The following is a 21,204-nucleotide window of genomic DNA, read 5'->3' as shown; positions in this document are numbered from 1 at the left end:
CAGTAACTGTTTCTGAATTTTAATAATTGCCAAACTTTAGAAATACATGTATAATGTCACTAATATGTGTAAAATTTATAATAAAAAGAATAAGGAAAGAATTCTAAGAAAAATGGTGCAAAAAGCAATTGGTTTCATGTGAATCCAGACCATTTATTGTTTCTTCTTGGACTGAGTTTTGAATTTGACCTTATTTTTGATTCTTAGTATATGAAATCACAATAAACTAAGAGTTGTATTTAAAAAAAAAAAATGCTAAGTGCTAAAAACTCTCCCATGTACCTTAAGCACATTTTATTTTTTTATGCTTATTGTTGACACTATTACAGATGTCTCCATTTCCTCTCCCTTTGTCCTCCTATACGCACCCCCCCAATGCAACCCCCACCTTCCCTCTGGCCATCACCACACTGTTTCTGTGTCTATGGGTTATGCATATATATTCTTTGTCTAATCCCTTCATCTTCTTTAAGTTCCTCCTCCCACCTCCCCTTTGACAGCTGTCAGTGTATTCCATGTATCTGTGACTCTGTTTCTATTTTATTCATCAGTTTATTTTGTTCATTAGATTCCACATGTAAGTGAGATCACATGGTATTTGTCTTTCTCTGACTGGTTTATTTAACTTAGAATAGTAATCTCTAGGTCCATTCATGCTGTCACAAAAGGTAAGATTTCCTTCTTTTTACGGCTGCATAGTGTTCCATGGTATAAATGCACCACAGCTTTTTTATCCACTCATCTACTGATGAACACTTGGGCTGCTTTCAGATCTTGGCTAGTGTAAATTTTGCTGCTATGAACGTAAGGGCATACATTCTTTCAAAGCGATGTTTTGGGATTCTTAATGTATATTCCCAGAGTTAGAATTGCTGGGTCAAAATGCAGTTACATTTTTAAATTTTTTGCGGGGACTCCATACTCTATTCCACAATGGCTGCACCTAATTCTCACAACAGCCCCTTTAGGTAAATGCTATTATTACCACTATTTTCCAGATAAGAAAACTGAAGCTGCAAGTGTTGAAGCATATGACTTGCTATCATAAGGATACTAAAAACTTTTTTGCACACAATTTCATGCTCTAGTCATTACTTTTTATTAATATTCTGATTCAGTTCTAAGTTAGAAAACACCTTCGAATCAGTCAATAACTTCCAGGCAATGGGCAAATCCATAAGACTTATTTCCTTATTGATCTTTATTGTTGAAAGTATTACAGATGTCCCCTTATTCCCCCATCGGCCCCCTCCACTCTGCACTTGACCCTCCTCCCTCTTTGGCCTTCACCACACTATTGTCTGTGTCCAGAGATTATGCATATAAGTTATTTGGTTAATCTATTCCCATCCCCCTTCCTTCTGAGACTTTTGAATGGAATGATGTGTGTCTAGCTAGAATTTAAAAAAAAAAAAAGAGGCGTCAACAGGTAACAACATCTCAGGAATTAGTGAGCAGTTATTTTCAACTGCTACAGTTGCGTATTTTGCTTATGCTAATTTTTATTTGTTTCCATGTAATTGAAGACAGCTGCATAGGTATAACAGAACTGGTGTCTATCTATATATAAAAGCCTAAGCGACCATTATGACCTAACGACTGGAATGACTGGAACAATCAGCTGACCAGTAGCTATGATGCACGCTGTCACCAGAAGGCAGACGCTCAATGCAAGAGCTGGTGGTTAGTGCCCTCCCACGGCCAACCAACTTCCCCCAGTCTCTTTGCCCATCCCTCCCCTGCCCCCATCTGGCAAGCCACACCCACAGGCCCCATTGGGCAGCCAGCAGGCCCTGTCCAGCAGCCAGCAGGGCCCCAGGTCCCAGCCGGCAGCTGGCAGGCTCTGGCCGGCCCGGCCTCGATTGGGACTGGGCAAGATGGCCCCGATAGGCCTTGATTACCAGCCAGGCCTAGGGACCCCGACCCTTACATGAATTTGTGCACTGGGCCTCTAGTAAGTAAATAAACACGCTTTTCTCTGCTGTCTTAAAGGTAGCGTTTTCCAGTATCAGCTAAGAACTGTATACATCCATGACATTAAAATGATGTTCTGGGATCCTAGTCTTACTTCAATTATTTTATCTAATTTATACTATTTATTTATAAGTTTTGCAATACTAAAAGAATACAAATCTGAAAAATATCTTAGTGAAATTTACTGTTTTATGTTATATATTCACCTTTTTATTCAAGTCTCCTTATTGAGACCATTTTTGCAAGGAGTAAAGAAACATTACAGCATCACTTTGATTAAACATAATGCACCCAAAATTATTTTATACTGTATTATCCCTCAATCTTAGTACTTAGGAAACCTTAACACCTAAAACTATGCACCCCAATCCCTTTAGTGTTAGCCTCTCTTGGCAAATAAACTATATCTGGTTCTCACTTTTGACTAGAAACAGCTCATATAAATCTGTGCCAGCAAAGGTCAATTGCTGCCAGAATGCAAGCAAGCATGAAATGACAGATAAGGGCCATTATTGAAAGAGTCTATAGATAGGGTCTCTAACCTTGTCCTTACATCTAAAAATTTATGAAATATTTATTAACTTGTCTGCATCTCCCTAAAAGATTTAGGATGGGAGGTGAAAGTTAAGTGGTTTATTAAAAGTAAAATGAGGGAGTTGTTTCTCATTGCTTAAGATAAGTTTGAAGACAATGGATAAAAAACTGTCAATATGTAACCTTGATCTCTCCCCTTTATTTATTTCTCCCTAAGAGATGTTAACTTTCTGAAACACAAATCTGTCTATTTACCTGTCTATGAAGAAGAAACTCCTTAAAGTAATATTCACAGCTCATTAATATTTGCTGTTTGCCTCATGCCATTTTAAACTCTGCTACTTCCCTCTCTTACTACACCCTGAGATTTATCACACTAGATATCTTACCAAGCTACATACACAAAGCTGCTTTACAGCCTGCTTTGCTCAAGTTGTTGTCTCTTCCCAGACTGACCCTTCCTCTGTTTCCTACCTAGAATTCTTACTCATCCCATGATAATGAGTCTAATGTCATTTTCTAGACAAGGTCTTTCTTTATCACCCATGGTAATGCTAGTTATCCTCTCTTCTGCATTCATGATACATAGTGGGTGTGGCTTAGCACCCATTATTGTAGATCATAATTATTTAATTAAACATGTTTCACACTTAGTCTCTTAGCTTCTAGAAGAGACTATGTTATGATCATTTTTTCCAAATATTTTTTATTGATTTTTACAGAGAAAGGAAGGGAGAGGGAAAGAGAGAGAAACATAGAAGTGAGAGCAAAACATAGATTAGCTGCCTCCTGCATGTTCCCTGCTGGGGATTGAGCCCACAATTCAGGCATGTGCCCTGACCAGGAATCAAATTCAAAACCTTTCAGTGAACAGGACAATGTCCATCCAACTGAGCCACACCAGCCAGGGCTGTCATACACATTTTATTTAACTGCTCACAAACTTTGTTACCTCACATTAAAACTTTCATTAAATCATTATAAAATACTGTCATCAATTGCAAAAATCTCTCTATATAAAAGCCTAAACAACCATCTGACCATTCGACTGATAGCTATGACATGCAATGACCACCAGGGGGCAGATGCTCAATGCACAGGCATGGAAACATGGAACAGACTGATGAATAGCTCAGAAGGAAGGGGGGTATAGGAGGACAGGAAGAGGTTAACCAAAGATCTTATATGCATACAAGAAGCCCAGTAAACGGATTCATGCACCAGTTGGTTCCCTGGGCCTGGCCTGCAGGGATCAGGCCAAAACTGGCTCTCCAACATCCCCTGAGGGGCCCCACTTCTGCACGTGCACTGGGCCTCTAGTATATTAATAAAACCTTTAAAAACATTTTAGTTTCTTGTTAAGAACCATACTTGTTCAATTTATATAAGTGCCTGATGTTCAAATACATATATATTTACTCAAGAAATCTCTGTTCAAGGAAGAAATAGTTAATACTTAATGGAAGTATACACAAGACCTTAACTAATGAAATTATTAATAATTAGTCAGTGGGTTTTAATCATAGCACCTCAAGGTCAATGTGTAACAGAAATAAACTGTGTACAAATGTGGGGACAATTAATCCCTAAGAGAGTCAGATAGAAAGTATTTTTTTAATAGCTAGAAATCACTTGATATGTTAGACTTGACCTTATACTTGATAAAATATCTTCTTTAAACCTTTGGACACTTGTTTTAGTCAAGACAACAGTGCAATTATTTTTTATCTGCTGTTTAGAGAGATTTTTTTAATGACAATTATGTAATTCTTTACTTTTAAAAACTTTAATGAAAATGTCCCTGGAAAAATCCTATGATTCACTATAAATCAAACAAGATTGGCTTAGAAAGTTTACATTGTAATTTCTTTTTGGTTTACCGTACAGAAATTGTTCCTTTAATTAATCTGAAAAAAACTCAGATTATTTTATATGAAATAATGGGAAAAATGTTTTTTAAGTCCTTAAAATATGATTGTTTCATTTTACTATTTGCAAAAAGAATATTTTTTAAATAAAACATCTAATTTTTAATTTATAGTTTTTACTTTATAATTTGAAAATTTATTCTATAAGCATCTATACTAATAAAAGCCTCGTGCCCTCACATCATCACTAGATGGCCACACCATGTTGTCACAAGATGGCCACCATAAGATGGCCATCCCCACGTCATCACAAGATGGCTGCCACAAGATGGCAGGCAGGAGAGGGCAGTTGTGGACAATCAGGCCAGCAGGGGAGGGCAGTTGGGGGTGAACAGGTCAGCAGGGGAGGGCGGTTGGGGGTGATCGGGCTGGTAGGGAAGGGCAGTTGGAGGTGATCAGGCCGGCAAGGGAATAGTTAGGCATCAATCAAGACTGCAGGGAAATGGTTAGCAGGCGATCAGGCTGGCAGGCAGAAGCGGGTAGGGGCAATCAGGCAGGCAGGAAGGCAAATGGTTAGGAGCCAGCAGTCCCAGATTGTGAGAGGGATGTCCAACTGCTGGTTTAGGCCCGATCCCGGGGGTTCCCAGATTGGAGAGGGTGCAGGCTGGGCTGAGGGACAACCCCCAGCCAGTGCATGAAATTTGTGCAATGGGCCTCTAGTTTATTAAATAATTGCCATTAGTTCAGCATTATGCTCTATATTAAAACTTAAATATAATCAACAATCAGTATAATTTTTTCATAGAGAAAAATTTTAAAGCATTATCTCTTAATTTACTTTCAAATTACCACACAACCCTTTCCACATCTTTATAGGGATTCTTTACTATCAGATTCTGCATTTCAAATGACTGAAGAAGATCAATTTGTTTTTCTAGGCTTATTTTGCTGAATTAACAAATTCTTTTACTCTTCCTATAATCTTCCATGGTTCATCTACTCATGCCACTGGTGAACACACATTTATTGAATGTTCATTAGGTCTAAATGACAGTTTTAAGTGCTTTTTAAGATGCAATAATTAATCAGAAAAAAAATCTTATTTTCACAGAAACTGCAGTTTCTTAGATACAAACCCTAAATTATTTTAATACACTCCAGAAAATAATACAAGCTTTATTTAAAAACTGCCCCAAAACAGTTGCATTTTTTTTTTTTTCAGCTTGATAAAGAAAATAAAACTTTATCTCTGGAAACTTGAATAAAGATTTAAATGATGGGTAGAATTTTGATATGCTACAGAGATCTTTTGCAGTATAGGTTCCAATATAAAAAATGCCATGAAAGGTAGCCTACATGAAACATAGATGAAACACCGAGTATTACATCAGACTGATATAAATAATTTATCAATATACTACTGGTATATGGAATTTAAAAAGTTTGAGGCCAGATATTGAATAACATATCTCATAATAAAGTTTACTCTTTAAAATTTTCTCAACAGAGAAAAATCTTTAAAGTTTTTGAGCATGGTTAGTTTTTGCTACTGGAAGATCAATCTCAATTTAATAGAAGCATCAAAAATCAGTTGGAGAAAGAAGATAGGCAGGGAGTAAAATGAGTTAGAAAGGTGCTGAAATATATAAAGTGAAAATTAAATAAGACAAATTATGAAGAAATCAAAAAGAAAGACTGGATGTAAAAGTTATTTTGCAAATAAAATCTTCCATTAAAATTATTACTATGTGTTTGATCTATTAATATTCTATAGAATTAATTTTAATATGAGTGATGATAGTGATTATGTTAGTGTAGATCAATATTTATTAATTGAGTAGAAGTATATTGTTAACACAGTTTTCATTTGTCAGTGTATAAAACTTGTTAAAAAGGGTAAGTCAGGTATAACAAAAATGTTTTCCTCACTACCCCTTTGATACACTAAATGTTATCTATATATTAAAGCCAAAAATAAATAAATCTGGGTTTTGCAATATTTAGAATAGTTTTTTTTTTTGTTTTTTTTTTTTTTTACTTAAGCAAATAATTATAGGTTAAGCCTAAACGAAAAAGCAGTGAATAACATGTTTGTTTTCATTTCCAAAAATATTTCTTAATGATTTAGTCACAAATAAATGTAGCAATAATAAATTTAAATTATATATACCCACACCTATTCTCTTTTCTGAAATGGTGGAGAAAAATCTTACAATAATATCAATTGTCCTTTCCAACAGGGTACTGTACAGCAGATACTCACATTTTCTAAGTTGTCAATTTATAGCAGGTAATCCAATTGGAAGGAGATTATGGTTTATTTCTCTAGAAGTTAATTTAGACTAACATTGTTACTACCCATCACACATTTATGTTTAAGCCAAGCTTGTTCAGGTTTGTAATCCTCAGGTCAGATACTATTGATTACCTCTCTACCAGCTACCTCACATTATCTTTCCTAAAATAACCTCATTTTACATGGATACCATGTGAGAAGTCCAAGAAGTATCAGGAAGGCAAACCCATTCCCTTAGACCATCAGTCTGCAATGGGTGTGTAGCAAGAAGTTTTTTAAGCATATTTTAATTTATTTCAGAAAAGAAGGAAGAGGGAGAGAGAGACAGAAACATCAGAGATAGAGAATCACTGATTGGCTGCCTCCTGTACACCCACTACTGGGGATCGACCCTACATCCCAGGCATGTGCGCTTGACCAGAATTGAACATGGGAACCTTCAGTCCAGAGGCCGATGCTTTATCCACTGAGCGAAACCACCTAGGGCAAGAATTTTTAAAACATGTAATACCTGACTAATTAGTTAGGGGCACTGACCTCTTTTCCCTTAGATTGTCAAATAAAACAATGACAACAGCTGCTGTGGCTGACCAGCAGACCCTGAGTGATGGATGAATGATTACTCTGACACACAATTGCTATGAAAGAGAGAGCTAAGGGACTGCCTGGCTATAGGAACCAGACAGCCTCGTTTGCCTGCCTCTTCAGGCTTTTATTGTAATAGCAGTTTGGGATAAAGTTTATCTAGATGGCTCCAAATTAACCATCTCAATTTTCCTATTCAACTTGTCCTGGCTTACTGGCCTGTGTCATTTATATAACTTCCTTTTAACATTTCTCATTATGGATATTTTACAACTTTCACAAACTTTTCTTAAGAACCTTACAACTTTCAGAAATAACCAGCTTTAAAATCCACTTTCTTTTTCTTTCAAAATGCTTCTCCATGCTTCATGCCTTCTATTACATCAAAACCATAGTTTCTTTCAAATTAGTTATAATTCTTACCCCTTAGGAACTTTTATGTTCAGGTTACATATAAGTAATTAACATTCCTCAGATGAGCAATGCATTCACATTTTTAAAGAGATATTTCGAATAGAATACAAGATTTATACATTAACAGATTCAAATCCATCTTCTAGATTTTCCATATGAGGCAAATTCAGATTAACTAATATTTCAGTATCCTGTCATTTAAAAATACCTAGATATTTAATAATTTTTACAATTTAACCCAACAAACTCCAAAGTTTTAAGTTAGCAAAGACTTTGGAAAACTATGTTTACACATATATAATTAACACTGAAAAAGCTTTATGACATACCTTTAGTTTTAGGTATATGTATTTTGCCTTAACAACCTTGAGTTTTTAAAGCCAATTATTATTACCCAAGGCATTTTCTCGGCAAATTTTGTAACAGGGATAACTCAACGGCCTTTAGTGGCTTTAATGTGAAAGTTCTATTCTATTTTACTTTTCCTTGCAAAATCAAAGTGGCCCCCACTGCTATTTCTTCAGACTGCTAGAAGGCACTTCTATAGGTCTAATAATCCTAGGAAAAAGACTTGTAGGGTTTAAATTATTATTTCTCTCTCTTTTTTTTTTTCTTTCTGAGTAGACTAACAATCTGAAATCTTGCATATAAGACGAGATCTTAAAAACAGAAACAAAAAACCCTACAGTAAATAAATGAGTACTCATAAAATGGTGGACTAGGACATTAACCTTAGAATCTTATCTCACACTAACCAAGCACAGCAAATGGGTTCTGAGTGGCACAAAGCCCAAAAAGCAGAGACAGTGGATTCCCTATGTTCATAAAATGGTGAAGTGCAAACTAAGTCCTCCAAAAATAAGAAAGCAAGCAAAGAACATCAATCAGTAACCAAGTTACATTACAGACAGTCAAGAACACTCATTAGAAACCAAACAACAAAGAGACATAAAGCAAAAATAAACAGACACTCTTATATACAATATTTATAGGCACGCATAACCCACAGACAAGACTTAATAAATCAGAGTCTTTTTCATGGATCTTTCAGAAGATGTCTTAAAGTGCCTGGGACTTACAGTCAGAATGTGGCCCAGAGTGCTCCCAGGTGGGTTTGCCAGTGAATACCTACAAACCGCCTGTTGTTCACAGCTCTCATCATATTCTGCTCTCCATAGAAATATTGACTGTCATCCAGAGTTGTCTTGGCCAAAATATGTCAGTCCCAAGGAATCAAATGGTAATTTTCAGACAAGGCATTAAGGGGTCCTTTTGTAAATGGACTGTTAGCCCCATTTTTCTCTAATCCTTTCCTTATTTCTTAAAGGTATTAAAGGAGAGTGGCTTATTAATCCTGTTACCTTGATGATCTTGCATAACTATGCAAGCCAAAAGCTCTCCTTCTAACATAGCTTGCCTGGCACATGATCCCATAACTGAGGCTCTACTTGATGAGCCTTCCCACACTGGAGGAGGAGAATTGGGAAGGGGTTCCTCTGACGCTTTAGGTATTACAGGCTCTACCTCAGGAGGAAAAGGCAATGGTAAGTCCTCCTGGCATTCTGTAGGCTTTTGATCCTTAATATAAAGTGGCATAGTGCAGCTCAAACAAGAGCCCACATAGTTAAAGATGACAAGGGAACTCGTTTTCCCTGGCCTGATTTCTCTTTAAGTTCCTACCTACTTGCTCCCAGAGATCAAGGTCTAATGTTCCAGCATCAAGGAACAAGGATTATCTTATATAATAAAGAGCTAATATGCAAATGGTCATCATGCAGTAATGGCTCAGACACTCAACACTGGGGAGAGAGAAATGGGGACCACCCAGGCATAAATGAACTCGTGAGAGAGGAATGGGGACCAGCCAGGCTGCAGCCTGGGAGAAGGACAAGCCGCCCACCCCATAGTCCTGGGTGCCAGTGGCTGCCCCTCTGCCTGCGGCCCAGGAAAGGGTCAAGCTTCCTGCCCTGTGGTCCCAGACACCAGTGCCTATGGCTGCCAGTCAGATGAAGCTGCCTGCCCATGGTCCCCTGTGGCTGTGGCCAGCCCGGGTGAAGCTGGCCTGGGTCCTGGGTGCCTGCAGTCCAGGTGCCTGCGACTGGCCAGGGAGGGAATCCTGGGTTCTGTGTGTGGGGCAAGGCTGAGGCAATTAGGGGCGATCAGGCCAGCAGGGAAGCAGTTAGGGGCAATCAGGCAGGCAGGCAGAGGTGATTAGGGGCCATCAGGCAGGCAGAGGTGGTTAGGGGTGATCAGGCAGGCAGGAAGAGGGGTTAGGGGCAATCAGGCAGTCAGGCAGGCAGGCAAGCGGTTAGGAGCCAGCGGTTCCAGATTGCGAGAGGCAGTCCGATATCTCCTGAGGAATCCTGGATTGGAGAGGGTGTAGGCTGGGCTGAGGGACTCCCACCCCCCAACTTGTTGGACAGCTGCTGTCCAATTGTGAAAACTTAGCTGAGACACAATCCCATCATACTTTGAAATCCCATTGGGCTCCAATGACTTACTGCGCAGTTACTCTTCATTTTTTTATTCTTTGTTTTTGAGGTTCCACCGCATCTAGTTGTGTTCCTTGGTCCTCACATGGGGCACCACTTGCCAGGGCGGACCAGCAGACCCTAAGCAATGGATGAATGATTACTCTGACAACCGATTGCTATGAAAGAGAGGGCTAAGGGACTGCTTGGGTATAGGAGCCAGAGAGCCTTGTTCACCTGCCTCTTCAAGCTTTTATTGTAACAGCAGTTTGGGATAAAGTTTATCTTTTAGATATAATCAGTAGGGTAAGTAATCTTGGGAGGACACATGTGTCTGCAATGTCCTTTAAGCAAGGACACCTAAAGATTAATCATAAAGGTTCTGGTAAACACCCAAGAGTCTGCACGTGCACAGACTTGTTTGGAAAGGTCAAGGAACAATTAGGGGCAGACGCCTTTGGCCAACTTCCCTAGGTTAGAATTCTGATAAGAAGAGCGGGCTGCATTTAGCCAACTTGCCTAGGATGGAATTTCCTCCTTACAAACTTTCCAAACAAGTCTCCTGTGCTCACCCACAAACAGCCAACACAACAATAGCTATCTGGTGTGAATGAATCAAAATAATACCTTTTTTTTTTTATTAGATCAGCAAAAATACATATTTTGGTGTGCCACATAACTTTAATAATTAGAATATGTGCCATGAAATGTAAAAGGTTGAAAATCACTGCCTTGGACAGTTATTATTCTAGACTAAATATAGGCTTGTAACTGAGCCCTGGACAGGGAAGTATGGGAGAAATCTGCTGGGATATTTCTGAGAATCCTCCCTGACAAGACAAAGGTTATCTATTCTTACTTCCTTTTGCCTCCCGCTACCCAGTTCACACTCATATTCTTGAGTGACTATAGTATTATTACTATTTCTATTATTATTATTATTATTATTTTGTGCTCTTTTTGTTATACAGAACACAAAAATAAAAAATAAAGTAAAATATATTACAGATATTTTTAAACTTAGTTTAGCTATATTTATATATACAGAAAGAGGCATATTCTTATAGACTCTTTTTCACTGTTTTTATCTCAATCAAGTGCTGTAGCAAAGCTAAGAAGAGAAAAATTTGGAGAATTTCAGAGGAATCTCTAATAATCTATTACAAAGCAACTACACATAATGGAAGATACAATTCTCCAAGCACACTGCATTACTTTCCTAGGGTGCCATAGCCAATTAACACAAACTTGGTGGCTTAAAATTTTTTATCTCACTCTTCTGGAGGGCAGAATTCCAAAACCAACTTGTCAGCAGGTCACTTCCTCTCAAGGGGCTCTAGGAGAGAATTCTTCCTTGCCTATTCCTGCACCTGGAGGATCCTGCTGTTCCTTGACTTGTGGCCACATCCCTCAAATCTTTGCCTCTTCGTTCAATTGCCTGCTCACTGTATTTACAATCTCCCATGTTTTTCTTATAAGGACACTCATCACTGAATTTAGGGCCCATCTACCTCAGTGATGGTGAACCTATGACATGTGTGTCAGCACTGACATGCATAGCCGTTTCTGATGACACTCGGCTGCCTCAGCGGCCGCATGCCAAGGATGAAACATTTGCTGCTCCTGAGGATGAAACATTTGCAAAATAATGTTTTTTCCTCAAAGTGACACACTACCCGAGTTATGCTCAGTTTTTTGGTGAAGTTTGACACACCAAGCTCAAAAGGTTGCCCATCACTGATCTACCTAATTAAAAATGATATCCTCATCTCAAGAGGCTTAACTTAATCACAATCAGAATAAGGTCACATTCACATTTATACATTACTAGTGACCCGGCGTGCGAAATTATGCGGCCCTGCCCACCCGCACACACCCTGCCCACCCTGGCGTTGTCCCACCTTGACACCCTAACAACTCCACCCAGAGCTGGAGAGCGTCTGGACCCATCCCTGACCCCTCAGGCCTTCTCTGGCTGCTTCAAGCCCTGCCCTCAGTCCTGCAAGTCACCTTGGGCCAGTCCCGCCTCCTCCGGGAGCCTCCCCTGTTCCGCCCCTTCTCCAGAGCAAGGAGGCAGCTCTGCCCTGCTGCGCATGCAGCCTCCTGCTGAACGATCATTATGGCATGAGGGTGTCATGACCATTAGCATATTAGCTCTTTCTTATATAGGACTAGAGGCCTGGTGTATGAAATTTGTGCACGGGGAGGGGAGTTCCTCAGCCTGGCCTGCAACGACGCAAGTGTTCCACACCCGGCCTGACCAGAGGCCCTCCGCAGCCTGGCGTGAAACATTTGCCTCGTCGCTGGGGTGACGATGCAAGCGTTCCCCCGCTGCCCCGGCCACTCTGTGCCTGCTGCCCAGAGGCCCTCCGTGGCTGGGGTAGAATGCTTGCCTCGTCGCTGCGGCAACAAAGCAAGCATTCTGCCAGGCAGCTCACACTGCCTGCTCTCAGCGGCTGCCCGCCAGGGACTGGGGAACTCTGACGGGGATGAGAGGACTGGGTGCCACCATCTTGTGGCTATGGGCACTGCCATCTTTGTGACGGAGTGACAGTCAATTTGCATATATTCCATTTTTATTAGGTAGGACTTGTATTGTTCTAAAATACATAATGCATGTTGGTAACATACAATTTTTTTAAAAACAAAATTAGCATATTTGGTGGATATTGCTAAGGATTTAGGTATTATCTAAAAAGTCAGAAAGTTGAATGCTCCTAGTTGAGTGGACTAGAACAAAGTCAGCTGATCTCAGAGTAAAACCCAGAACAGTAACGGTTTAACAAGAATAAAGGGAGGATTTGAGCATCTGTGAGCAAGACCACCATTCAGCTGTAAAGCCCTGAGAGCACCGGCGGCTTTGCTGTTAGTCCCCTGTGTTTAACAACAGGCCCAACGGCACCTCATTGCCTGTATGCTGCTTCTACTCTATCCATTGCACCATCATTACAGACAGCATATCTATGCTTTAGTCAATTTGTTTCACCTGCCTAAAAAACGACTGACGTTTTATCTTTTTTTATAGATTTTTTTTTGAGTGGTTATGTGACCACTTAAAAATTAGTGGCTTTATTATGATAGGATATGAAAAAACAGGGTGAGTGCTAATTATCAGTCACTGCTAAATAGATAATATAGAAATCAAAGGTAAGTATTTAGCCTTTCAAAAATTCAGTAGAAAGGGTTTGACTCTAATTATAAAACAACTAGAGGCCCGGTGCATGAAATTCGTGCACTGGGGAGGGTGTCCCTCAGCCCAGCCTGCACCCTCTCCAATATGGGACCCCTCGTGGGATGTCCGAGTGCAGGTTTAGGCCCGATTCCACAGGGATCAGGCCTAAACCTGCAGTTGGACATCCCTCTCACAATCCGGGACCACTGGCTCTTAACCGCTCACCTGACTGCCTGATTGCCCCCTAAATGCTCCCTTGCTGGCCTGATTGACACCTAACTGCTCCTCTGTGGGCCTGATTGCCCCCAAATACCCTCACCTGCTGGCCTGATGACCCCCCAAGGCTTTTATTATTATAGATATGACCCTGCATAGAAAATTTTACTAATCCTGCTTTACAATAAGGGCTTGACGATTGAATCATTAGGACCAGACACCAAGATTTCCTTTCTTTGAATAGTGGATGGAATAATTATCTTGTCTTTAAGTTGCCTGGAAATTAAAATGAGATAATGACTTAAAAAAGTATAAAAGTATAAAAGCACCATATGAAGACAACTGTCTTTTTAATGAAGTGGTAAAATGAAAAACACTATTTTTATTCTCCCCTCCCTTCCTTTACAGCTTTTATTTAAACTTTGAAATTCATAAAAATTTCACTCCAATTTTCATTTATTTACATTCAATATTATTTTGTATTGGTTTCAGGTTTTATGTTAGTTACAGAATAGTGGTTAGACAATCATATAGTTTACCAAGTGTTCCCTGATATTTCTAGTACCCACCTGGCATCATACCATCATTACAACACTATTGACTATATTCCCTATTTAAGTGACAATGGGTTTATACGTTCCTTTCAGTCTTTCTTTTGTGTTGCTCATCCTTCCTTTTCTTTCTCACTTCTTCCCTCATTTTCTTTATATAGTATCTCAATTGGCCATCAAAGCTCAGTGAAGGCACTGGGACACGCTTCATCCATTTTACAGACCAGGAAACTGAGGCCAATTCCACTTGGCTGTGGAACTTGAATCAGCACACAGGAAGCCCTCAGAGCCATGCTCTTTGCGCTTCCTAAGAGGCAGCGCCCGGCAAACAGAACAAACCTTCCAGTCAGGCTTCCGAGCCTCTTTTCTCGAGCACCTCTTCATTGTGGATGCTCCACATTCTTTCCTCTCCCCGTCCCCTACCCCCTATTCTTTACTGCCCCCGCTTCTCCAGAGCAGGTGGAAGGCTTCGCACCCACTGCCTAGGCATGCTCTGCCATGGGGCAGGGCACCTCGGGCTTGCTTTTGGGTCAAGGCAGGAGCTGGAGTCACCACCTCTGAAGTGTGAAGGCTGCCTGAGTGAGGCCCGTTAGTACTGGGAGCTTCTCTGAATCACATCAGTCAGTCCAGTACCCTGCAGTGCAGCACCCCTCAACCCCCGCCTCAGGGGTGAGGGTCCTTGCCCCTCTGCCAGGAGTCCTTCCATGCCCCTTAATCCCTGGCTGGGCCCACCCACGTCTTGGGGGCACTGCAGAACCTCTGTCTCTCAGCAGAAAAGGCAGATCTCCTCAGTCTCCGTGAAGCTATGAATCTGTGGCCAGAGGCCAGGTCTGGGTCTCAGCAACCCCATGCCTCCAATGTTCCCAGGGACCCCCAGGAGCAGCTAGGCGGGTCCAGCCTCGCCTCCGCATGGCGGCGATGTTCCCAGGGACCCCCAGGGAGCGGCTAGGCGGGTCCGGCCTCGCCTCCCCATGGTGGCAATGCTCCCAGGGACCCCTGGGGAGCGGTTAGGCAGGCCGCTGCCCCTCCTGGGGCCTGCAATGGACCTGGACCCCTCCTGTGCTGTCTGGTGCTGCCCACCCCACCGCCTCCCCAGCCATGGCCTGGTACCTTGTGGACGGTGTCTGGCACTGCCTGTAGGGCCTCCTCCGCCCCTGATGAACCCGTACCCCCGGAAGCAGGCCATGGTGCTGCCCACCCTGCCTTTTTTTTAAATTATAAAATATATTAATTGTTTAAAACTACAATTATTATAAAACATGCAAAGGCACACATTAAATAATAAGACAATATAATTTCTAATATATTATTTGCATATCCAGATGATAGCATTATGCACCCTCTGAGGAAGAGATCCTCCACTTTGGAGACCACTGGTACTTCTTAAACGTTAGTGTGCATATTACCTGAGGATTTTCTCAAAATGAAAATTTTGATTCAGTAGGTCAAGGGTGGGATACTCTGTAGGATTCCATAAAAATATTACTGGCAACCAAAACCCATATGGAAAGTGCTTACCTTTAACTTTTGCTGTCTTACCTAAAAATGTGGGATAGCTTGCTACTTTCATTGAATTATCTTGAAGGAAAATTATACAGAAAATTTCTAAAATAAATTTTACTGCAGAATTCTCAAGGGAAATAATATCTGCAATAGCTATAGTATAAAATATATAAGCAATTATATGAATTTAAAAAATTTTGGTAATTTTAAATATCAAAAATCAATTTTATAAATTTTTGTCAGAAGAAATCATACAATTATTAAGTTAGAGACACAAAAAATGACTTTAGAGTCCTGGCTGGTTTTGCTCAGTGGTTATAATGTTGGCCTGTGGACCAAAGGGTCATGGGTTTCATTCCTCGGTTGTGGATTCGTTCCCAGCTTCGGTCGGGGCCCAAGTGGAAGGCAACCAGTTGATGTTTCTCTCTCACCTCTCTCTCTCTCTCTCTTTAACCCTGCCCCTCCTCTAACCCTTTCACTCTCTCTAAAACATCAATGGAAAAAATATCCTCTTTGGATGAGGATTAAAAAAATGACTTTAGATATTTCTATTGTTTTCATTAGATTATTATGCTTTAATGCAGGTTTAACATTGTTACATGAATATAGAACAGAAAAATATATTTTTGCATTGTTGGCCTTGCTTTCCTACTTCTGTAAAGATATTTTTAGTAAGCACAAGGAGGAAATTGAAGTATCATTCTGATTTTCAAATTATTCTGGTCCAATTATTCACGTCACTTACTAGTAATGAGACCTTTCTGCAAGGGAATCATCGCAGCTGCAAGAAACATGCAAATCACATTGGAAGACATCCAGAGTTCAGAAATCCTGTGGTAATCTATACGAATATCTTCCTTTATAATCTGTAAGCATCAAGTATGAATATTTTCAAAGTAAAATTGAATAATTTTCAAATTTGGTTTATTAAAATAAACAATCCTAAGAATATAGTTCTTATTCTACTATTAGAGTTGTTTGGAAAAGGAATATAAGTTTTGAAAGTGAAAGAGTATGTTACAATTATGCTTTCGTCCTGTTTGCAGATCTTAACAAAGCAGCTTTAATAACTAATTCTAAGAGGGATTATACTGACCATTTTACTTTCATAACAATTAAAATTTACTAACTTAATTATCAACCAGTAATAAACTCATACTATGACTTTTATATTTAATCTACCAACATAGATGCTACAAAGTAGGTACTCTTTAAGAATGTGGAATTTAAAGAACAAAATAAACTGATGAACAAAATAAATCCAGGGACATAGAATAAGGCAGGGGTTGGGGAGAATTAACCAAAGAGCTTATATGCATATATGCATAACCCATGACACAGACAATAGTGTGGTGAAGGTCTGGAAGGTGAGGTGGGTAGGTGGGAAAGGGAGGCTAGAAGCGGTCAATGGGAAAACAAGGGGACATCTGTAACACTTTCAACAATAAAGACAAATTTAAATAAATAAATAAATAATAAATAAATAAATAAATAAATAAAATGAATGGAAAGAACAAGTAGGAGAAACATTAAAATTCAATCTAAAATAATCAGCTATTACATTAAATATAGATGGATTAAATAACCATGTAAGTCAAAGATCAATATCCTGGAACAAAAACAATCTTAATGTGGGTTCATTAATAATTAAAAAATTATACCTTTAAGGTGAGAATCACTACTGTATAGAGAAGAAATATTTTATAATTTAAAAAATAAATTCAGCAAGAAAAATTGAATTCATAAATATTGATAGCATACATACATTAAAATAAAGTAAGAAAGATAACATCTATGTTATATAGGAATTTTTTAATTAAAAAAATATTACTGGGAGAAATTAAAGACAATCTTAATAAATAGAGGTATATACTATGCTCTCTTCATATTGATGTTACATTGCTTAATACAACATTGCTTAAAGTAATAAAGTATTTGAAATGGTAGTATAAAAATATTCTTCAAAGTAGAGGCATAAGATGTATCATCTCTGATTTTTAGAATTTTCTTTTTCACATGGACATAAATAAGATAATTTCTTTAAGTTTGTAAAGCATCTAGGTCATACTATTTATTTTTGGTTCTGAATGTTTTTAATTGAATGATTAAACTTTAGTAAACAGTTTCTACAGCATTGCAATTGTTTCCTAACAGCTACAGCCTATTCTGAATAGCATCATATATTTTACTATCAATTTTTTAAATATGTTTTTATTGATTTTTAGAGAGAGATGGAGGGAGAGGAATGGGGGGTTGGAAACATTGCTGAGAGAGAAACATCATCAATCAGCTGCCTCCTGCACACCCCTAATGGGGATCGAACCCGCAACCTAGCCTGACCAGGAATCGAGCCAGTGACCTTGTGGTTCATGGGTTGATGCTCAACCACTCAGCCACCCCAGCTGGGCTTACTATCAATTTGATTTTTAAAATCTTACTGTGAAATAAATCCATTCAGTTTTCACTTCTATGTTCTAGGTGTGACAGTACTTGAAGGCCCGATTTATGCTGTGGGAGGCCATGATGGCTGGAGCTATCTGAATACAGTGGAGAGATGGGATCCCCAGAGTCAGCAATGGACTTTTGTTGCAAGTATGTCAATTGCCCGAAGCACAGTTGGTGTAGCAGCATTGAACGGCAAGTGAGTAGATTTTTCCTTTTTATCCAGGGTGGGGGGGGGGAAAGTTTTTGATTGAATATTCTTATAAATGAACTCTTAATAAGAGTGTTCAATTAAAATCTTTTAAAAATATCTTCAGATTTTAATTGTTTTAAAAAAACTAGTCTTCATGGATTATTGACAAATCAAGACTGTGTATTTTTCTGGTTGTCTCTTCATATAAAATAGAAACCAAAATTTTGTCACATAAATTGCTGGTTAAAGATGTATCAAATACATTTCATGAAAATTACGTTCACTAAAGAACTGCAAACTTAATATTCTTTCTGATAAAATTACCTGAGGAGAATTCAAAAGGGTACAAGAGCCCTAGCTAGTTTGGCTCAGTGGATAGAGTGTCAGCCTGCGGACTGAAGGGTCCCGGGTTTGATTCCAGTCGCCGATCAATGATTCTTATCATTGATGTTTCTATCTCTCTCTCCTTCTTCCTTCCTCTCTGAAATCAATTTAAAAAAAAAAAGTATAGAAAAAAAAGGGTACAAGAAGTTTGGTGCCCAATATATAATTTTTGCCTAATTATAACAGTCTGGTCACTTTTCACAATTTCTATTTCTTTTACTCTATACCAGGAATTCTCAACCTTAATACTCTTTATTTTTTGAGCCAGATACATTTTTGTTGGGGGTGAGGCTCTGTCCTGTGCATTGAAGGGTGTTTAACAGCATCCTGAGCTTCTATGCACTAGGTGCTAGTTACTCTGACCCCAATGTGACAACCAAAATGTCTGCAGAAATTGTCAAATGTCCTTGGGGATGGCAAAATGCACACCTTCTCATTAACTTGAGAACCCCTGGCCTAACCAAAGTTAATAACACATCTTTGCCTGGACAACTGCTCAAACTAACAATCTGGTCTCCCTGCTCATTCCCATACAGTCCACTTGCTAAAGCATCCAGAACAACCTTTTATAAATGCAAATAATGTCAGTGTTCTTCAAGGGCTCTCTTTGCAATTAGAATAAAATGCATATCTTTACCTACAAGGACCCACTAGATCTTCTCCCTGTCTACTCCTTTTTTTCTCTGTGTACCAGCCAAATTGCCCTTTGATCTATGCCTCAAATATGGCAACTTCTAAGCCAACTCAGTCCTTTTGTGTTTCCTCTTTTTTTTTGTCTGAGATGCTGTTTCTAGCAAATCTCAGGTGCCTATCCTTCTCATCCCTCAGGTTTCATCTCAGAATTTGTCCACATAAAGTTATTTATTAGCCATTATATTTAAAATAGGCAACATTGAATACCTTCCCAAACTATTTACTTATTGTTCTTGAAATTATATATGTTATTGTTTTTGTCTCTTATCACTAGCTTTACTAGTATATGTTCACTAAATGTTGATATTTTATAAGCATCATTCATTGTTATATTCCTGGATTTGATAGCCCTTTACCATATGTACTCAGTAAATGGTGAATGAATTGCCCTGACTTTTTGTTAATTCTCACCCGAGGATATTTTTTCCTTTGATTTTTAAAGAGAGTAGAAGGGAGGTAGAGAGGGGGAGGAAGAGAAACAGAGAGAGACAGAAACAGAGACAGACAGATACATTGATTGGTTGCCTCCCTCCCCGACGCACCCCCACATGTCCTGATGGGGCAGGGATGGAAACTGCAGCCCAGGTACATGCCCTTAACAGTGAATTGAACCCTTGACACTTTGGTGGGAAGGCTGGCACTCTAACCACTGAATGACACTGACCATGCATAATTTAGTTACTCTTAATAACCTTTGACACTCTAAATGTATGTTCTAAATATATGTGAGTGTGTATATTTGCAAAGTTACTATCATAATACAAATACAAATATATATATATATATACTAGAGGCCCAGTGCACAAAATTTGTGTGTGGGGGGAGGGTCCTTTGAGCCCAGCCTGCACCCTCTCCAATCCAGGACCCCTCAGGGGATGTCCAACTGCCAGTTTAGGCCTGATCCCTGGGACCTGAGGATGCACCTCCTGCCCCAGTGCCAGGGCCAGGGGACCTGAGGCTGGGCCAGGGGACCTGAGGCCATGCCCCCCACCCAGTGGGGCTTGACAGGGACCTGAATCTGCATCCTCTGCCCCAGCACCAGGGCTGGGAGAACTGAGACCGCAACCCCTGCCTAGTGAGGCTTGACCGGGGACCTGAGGCTATGTCCCCCACCCAGCGGGGCTTGACAGGGGACCTGAGCTGCATCCTCTACCCCAGCACCAGGGCTGGGAGACCTGAGACCGGGATGGGGGACCTGAGACCGCAACCCCTGCCTAGTGAGGCTTGACCGGGGACCTGAGGTCGTGTCCCCCACCCTGGTGCCGGAGCCAGAGGACCTGAGGCTGTGCCCCCCACCCCGGCGTCGAGGCCATGGGACATAAGGCTGGGTCGGGGAACCTGAGGCTGCGCCCCCCCACCCGGCAGGGCTTGACAGGGGACCTCAGGCTGCGCACCCCCACCCTGCAGGGCTTGATGGGGGTGGGGCTGGCTGGGTTTGGGTCTTGCTCAATTTTGAGGCACACACGGGTGGGTGGGGACTTGACTCTGGGTCCCATGGCATGCTCCAGACTCTGACAGGAGGGAGATTTTCATATACATTTCACTGATTTTCTTTCATCTCTGATACTTCTATTACAAAGAAAGGGTAAATAGCAATATTAAAATATTTCCTCTAATTAATTCCCTTTTAATGTGCATGAATTTTGTGCACCAGGCCACTAGTAAGTATATAAATTTTTTGGTTTATTTCTTCTAGTCCTTTTAGCCCCCCATCAAGGTATGTCAGCAAATTTTCTTAACAGGGATTAGAAATATCCTTACACCTTTATTATCTTATTTATTGGCAACATTATTCTGTAAGGACAATAAATATACAGACACACAGACTATATTAAAGTTACTCATCTTATTCTAGGTTTTTAATAATTACCTTGCATTATAACTTTGTGATTCTTCCTTAATACTTTA

The 21,204-nt window shown here is 39.9% G+C and overlaps 1 protein-coding gene across 2 annotated transcripts in view; it reads left to right on the top strand.

The window, feature by feature from the left end:
- Positions 1–21,204, top strand: part of KLHL1 (kelch like family member 1) — a 368,120-nt gene that overhangs the window by 312,527 nt on the left and 34,389 nt on the right. For both annotated transcript variants that reach the window (XM_054719843.1, XM_054719842.1), the window contains one exon: positions 18,063–18,225. In XM_054719843.1, the coding sequence (XP_054575818.1) occupies positions 18,063–18,225 (163 nt within the window). The remainder of the gene's footprint in view (positions 1–18,062; positions 18,226–21,204) is intronic.

The sequence above is a fragment of the Eptesicus fuscus genome, chromosome 8, assembly GCF_027574615.1.
Source record: "Eptesicus fuscus isolate TK198812 chromosome 8, DD_ASM_mEF_20220401, whole genome shotgun sequence".
In the NCBI taxonomy this organism is placed as follows: domain Eukaryota; kingdom Metazoa; phylum Chordata; class Mammalia; order Chiroptera; family Vespertilionidae; genus Eptesicus; species Eptesicus fuscus.
The sequence above is the reverse complement of the archived record's forward strand: the minus strand, read 5'-3'. Positions and strand labels throughout refer to the sequence as shown.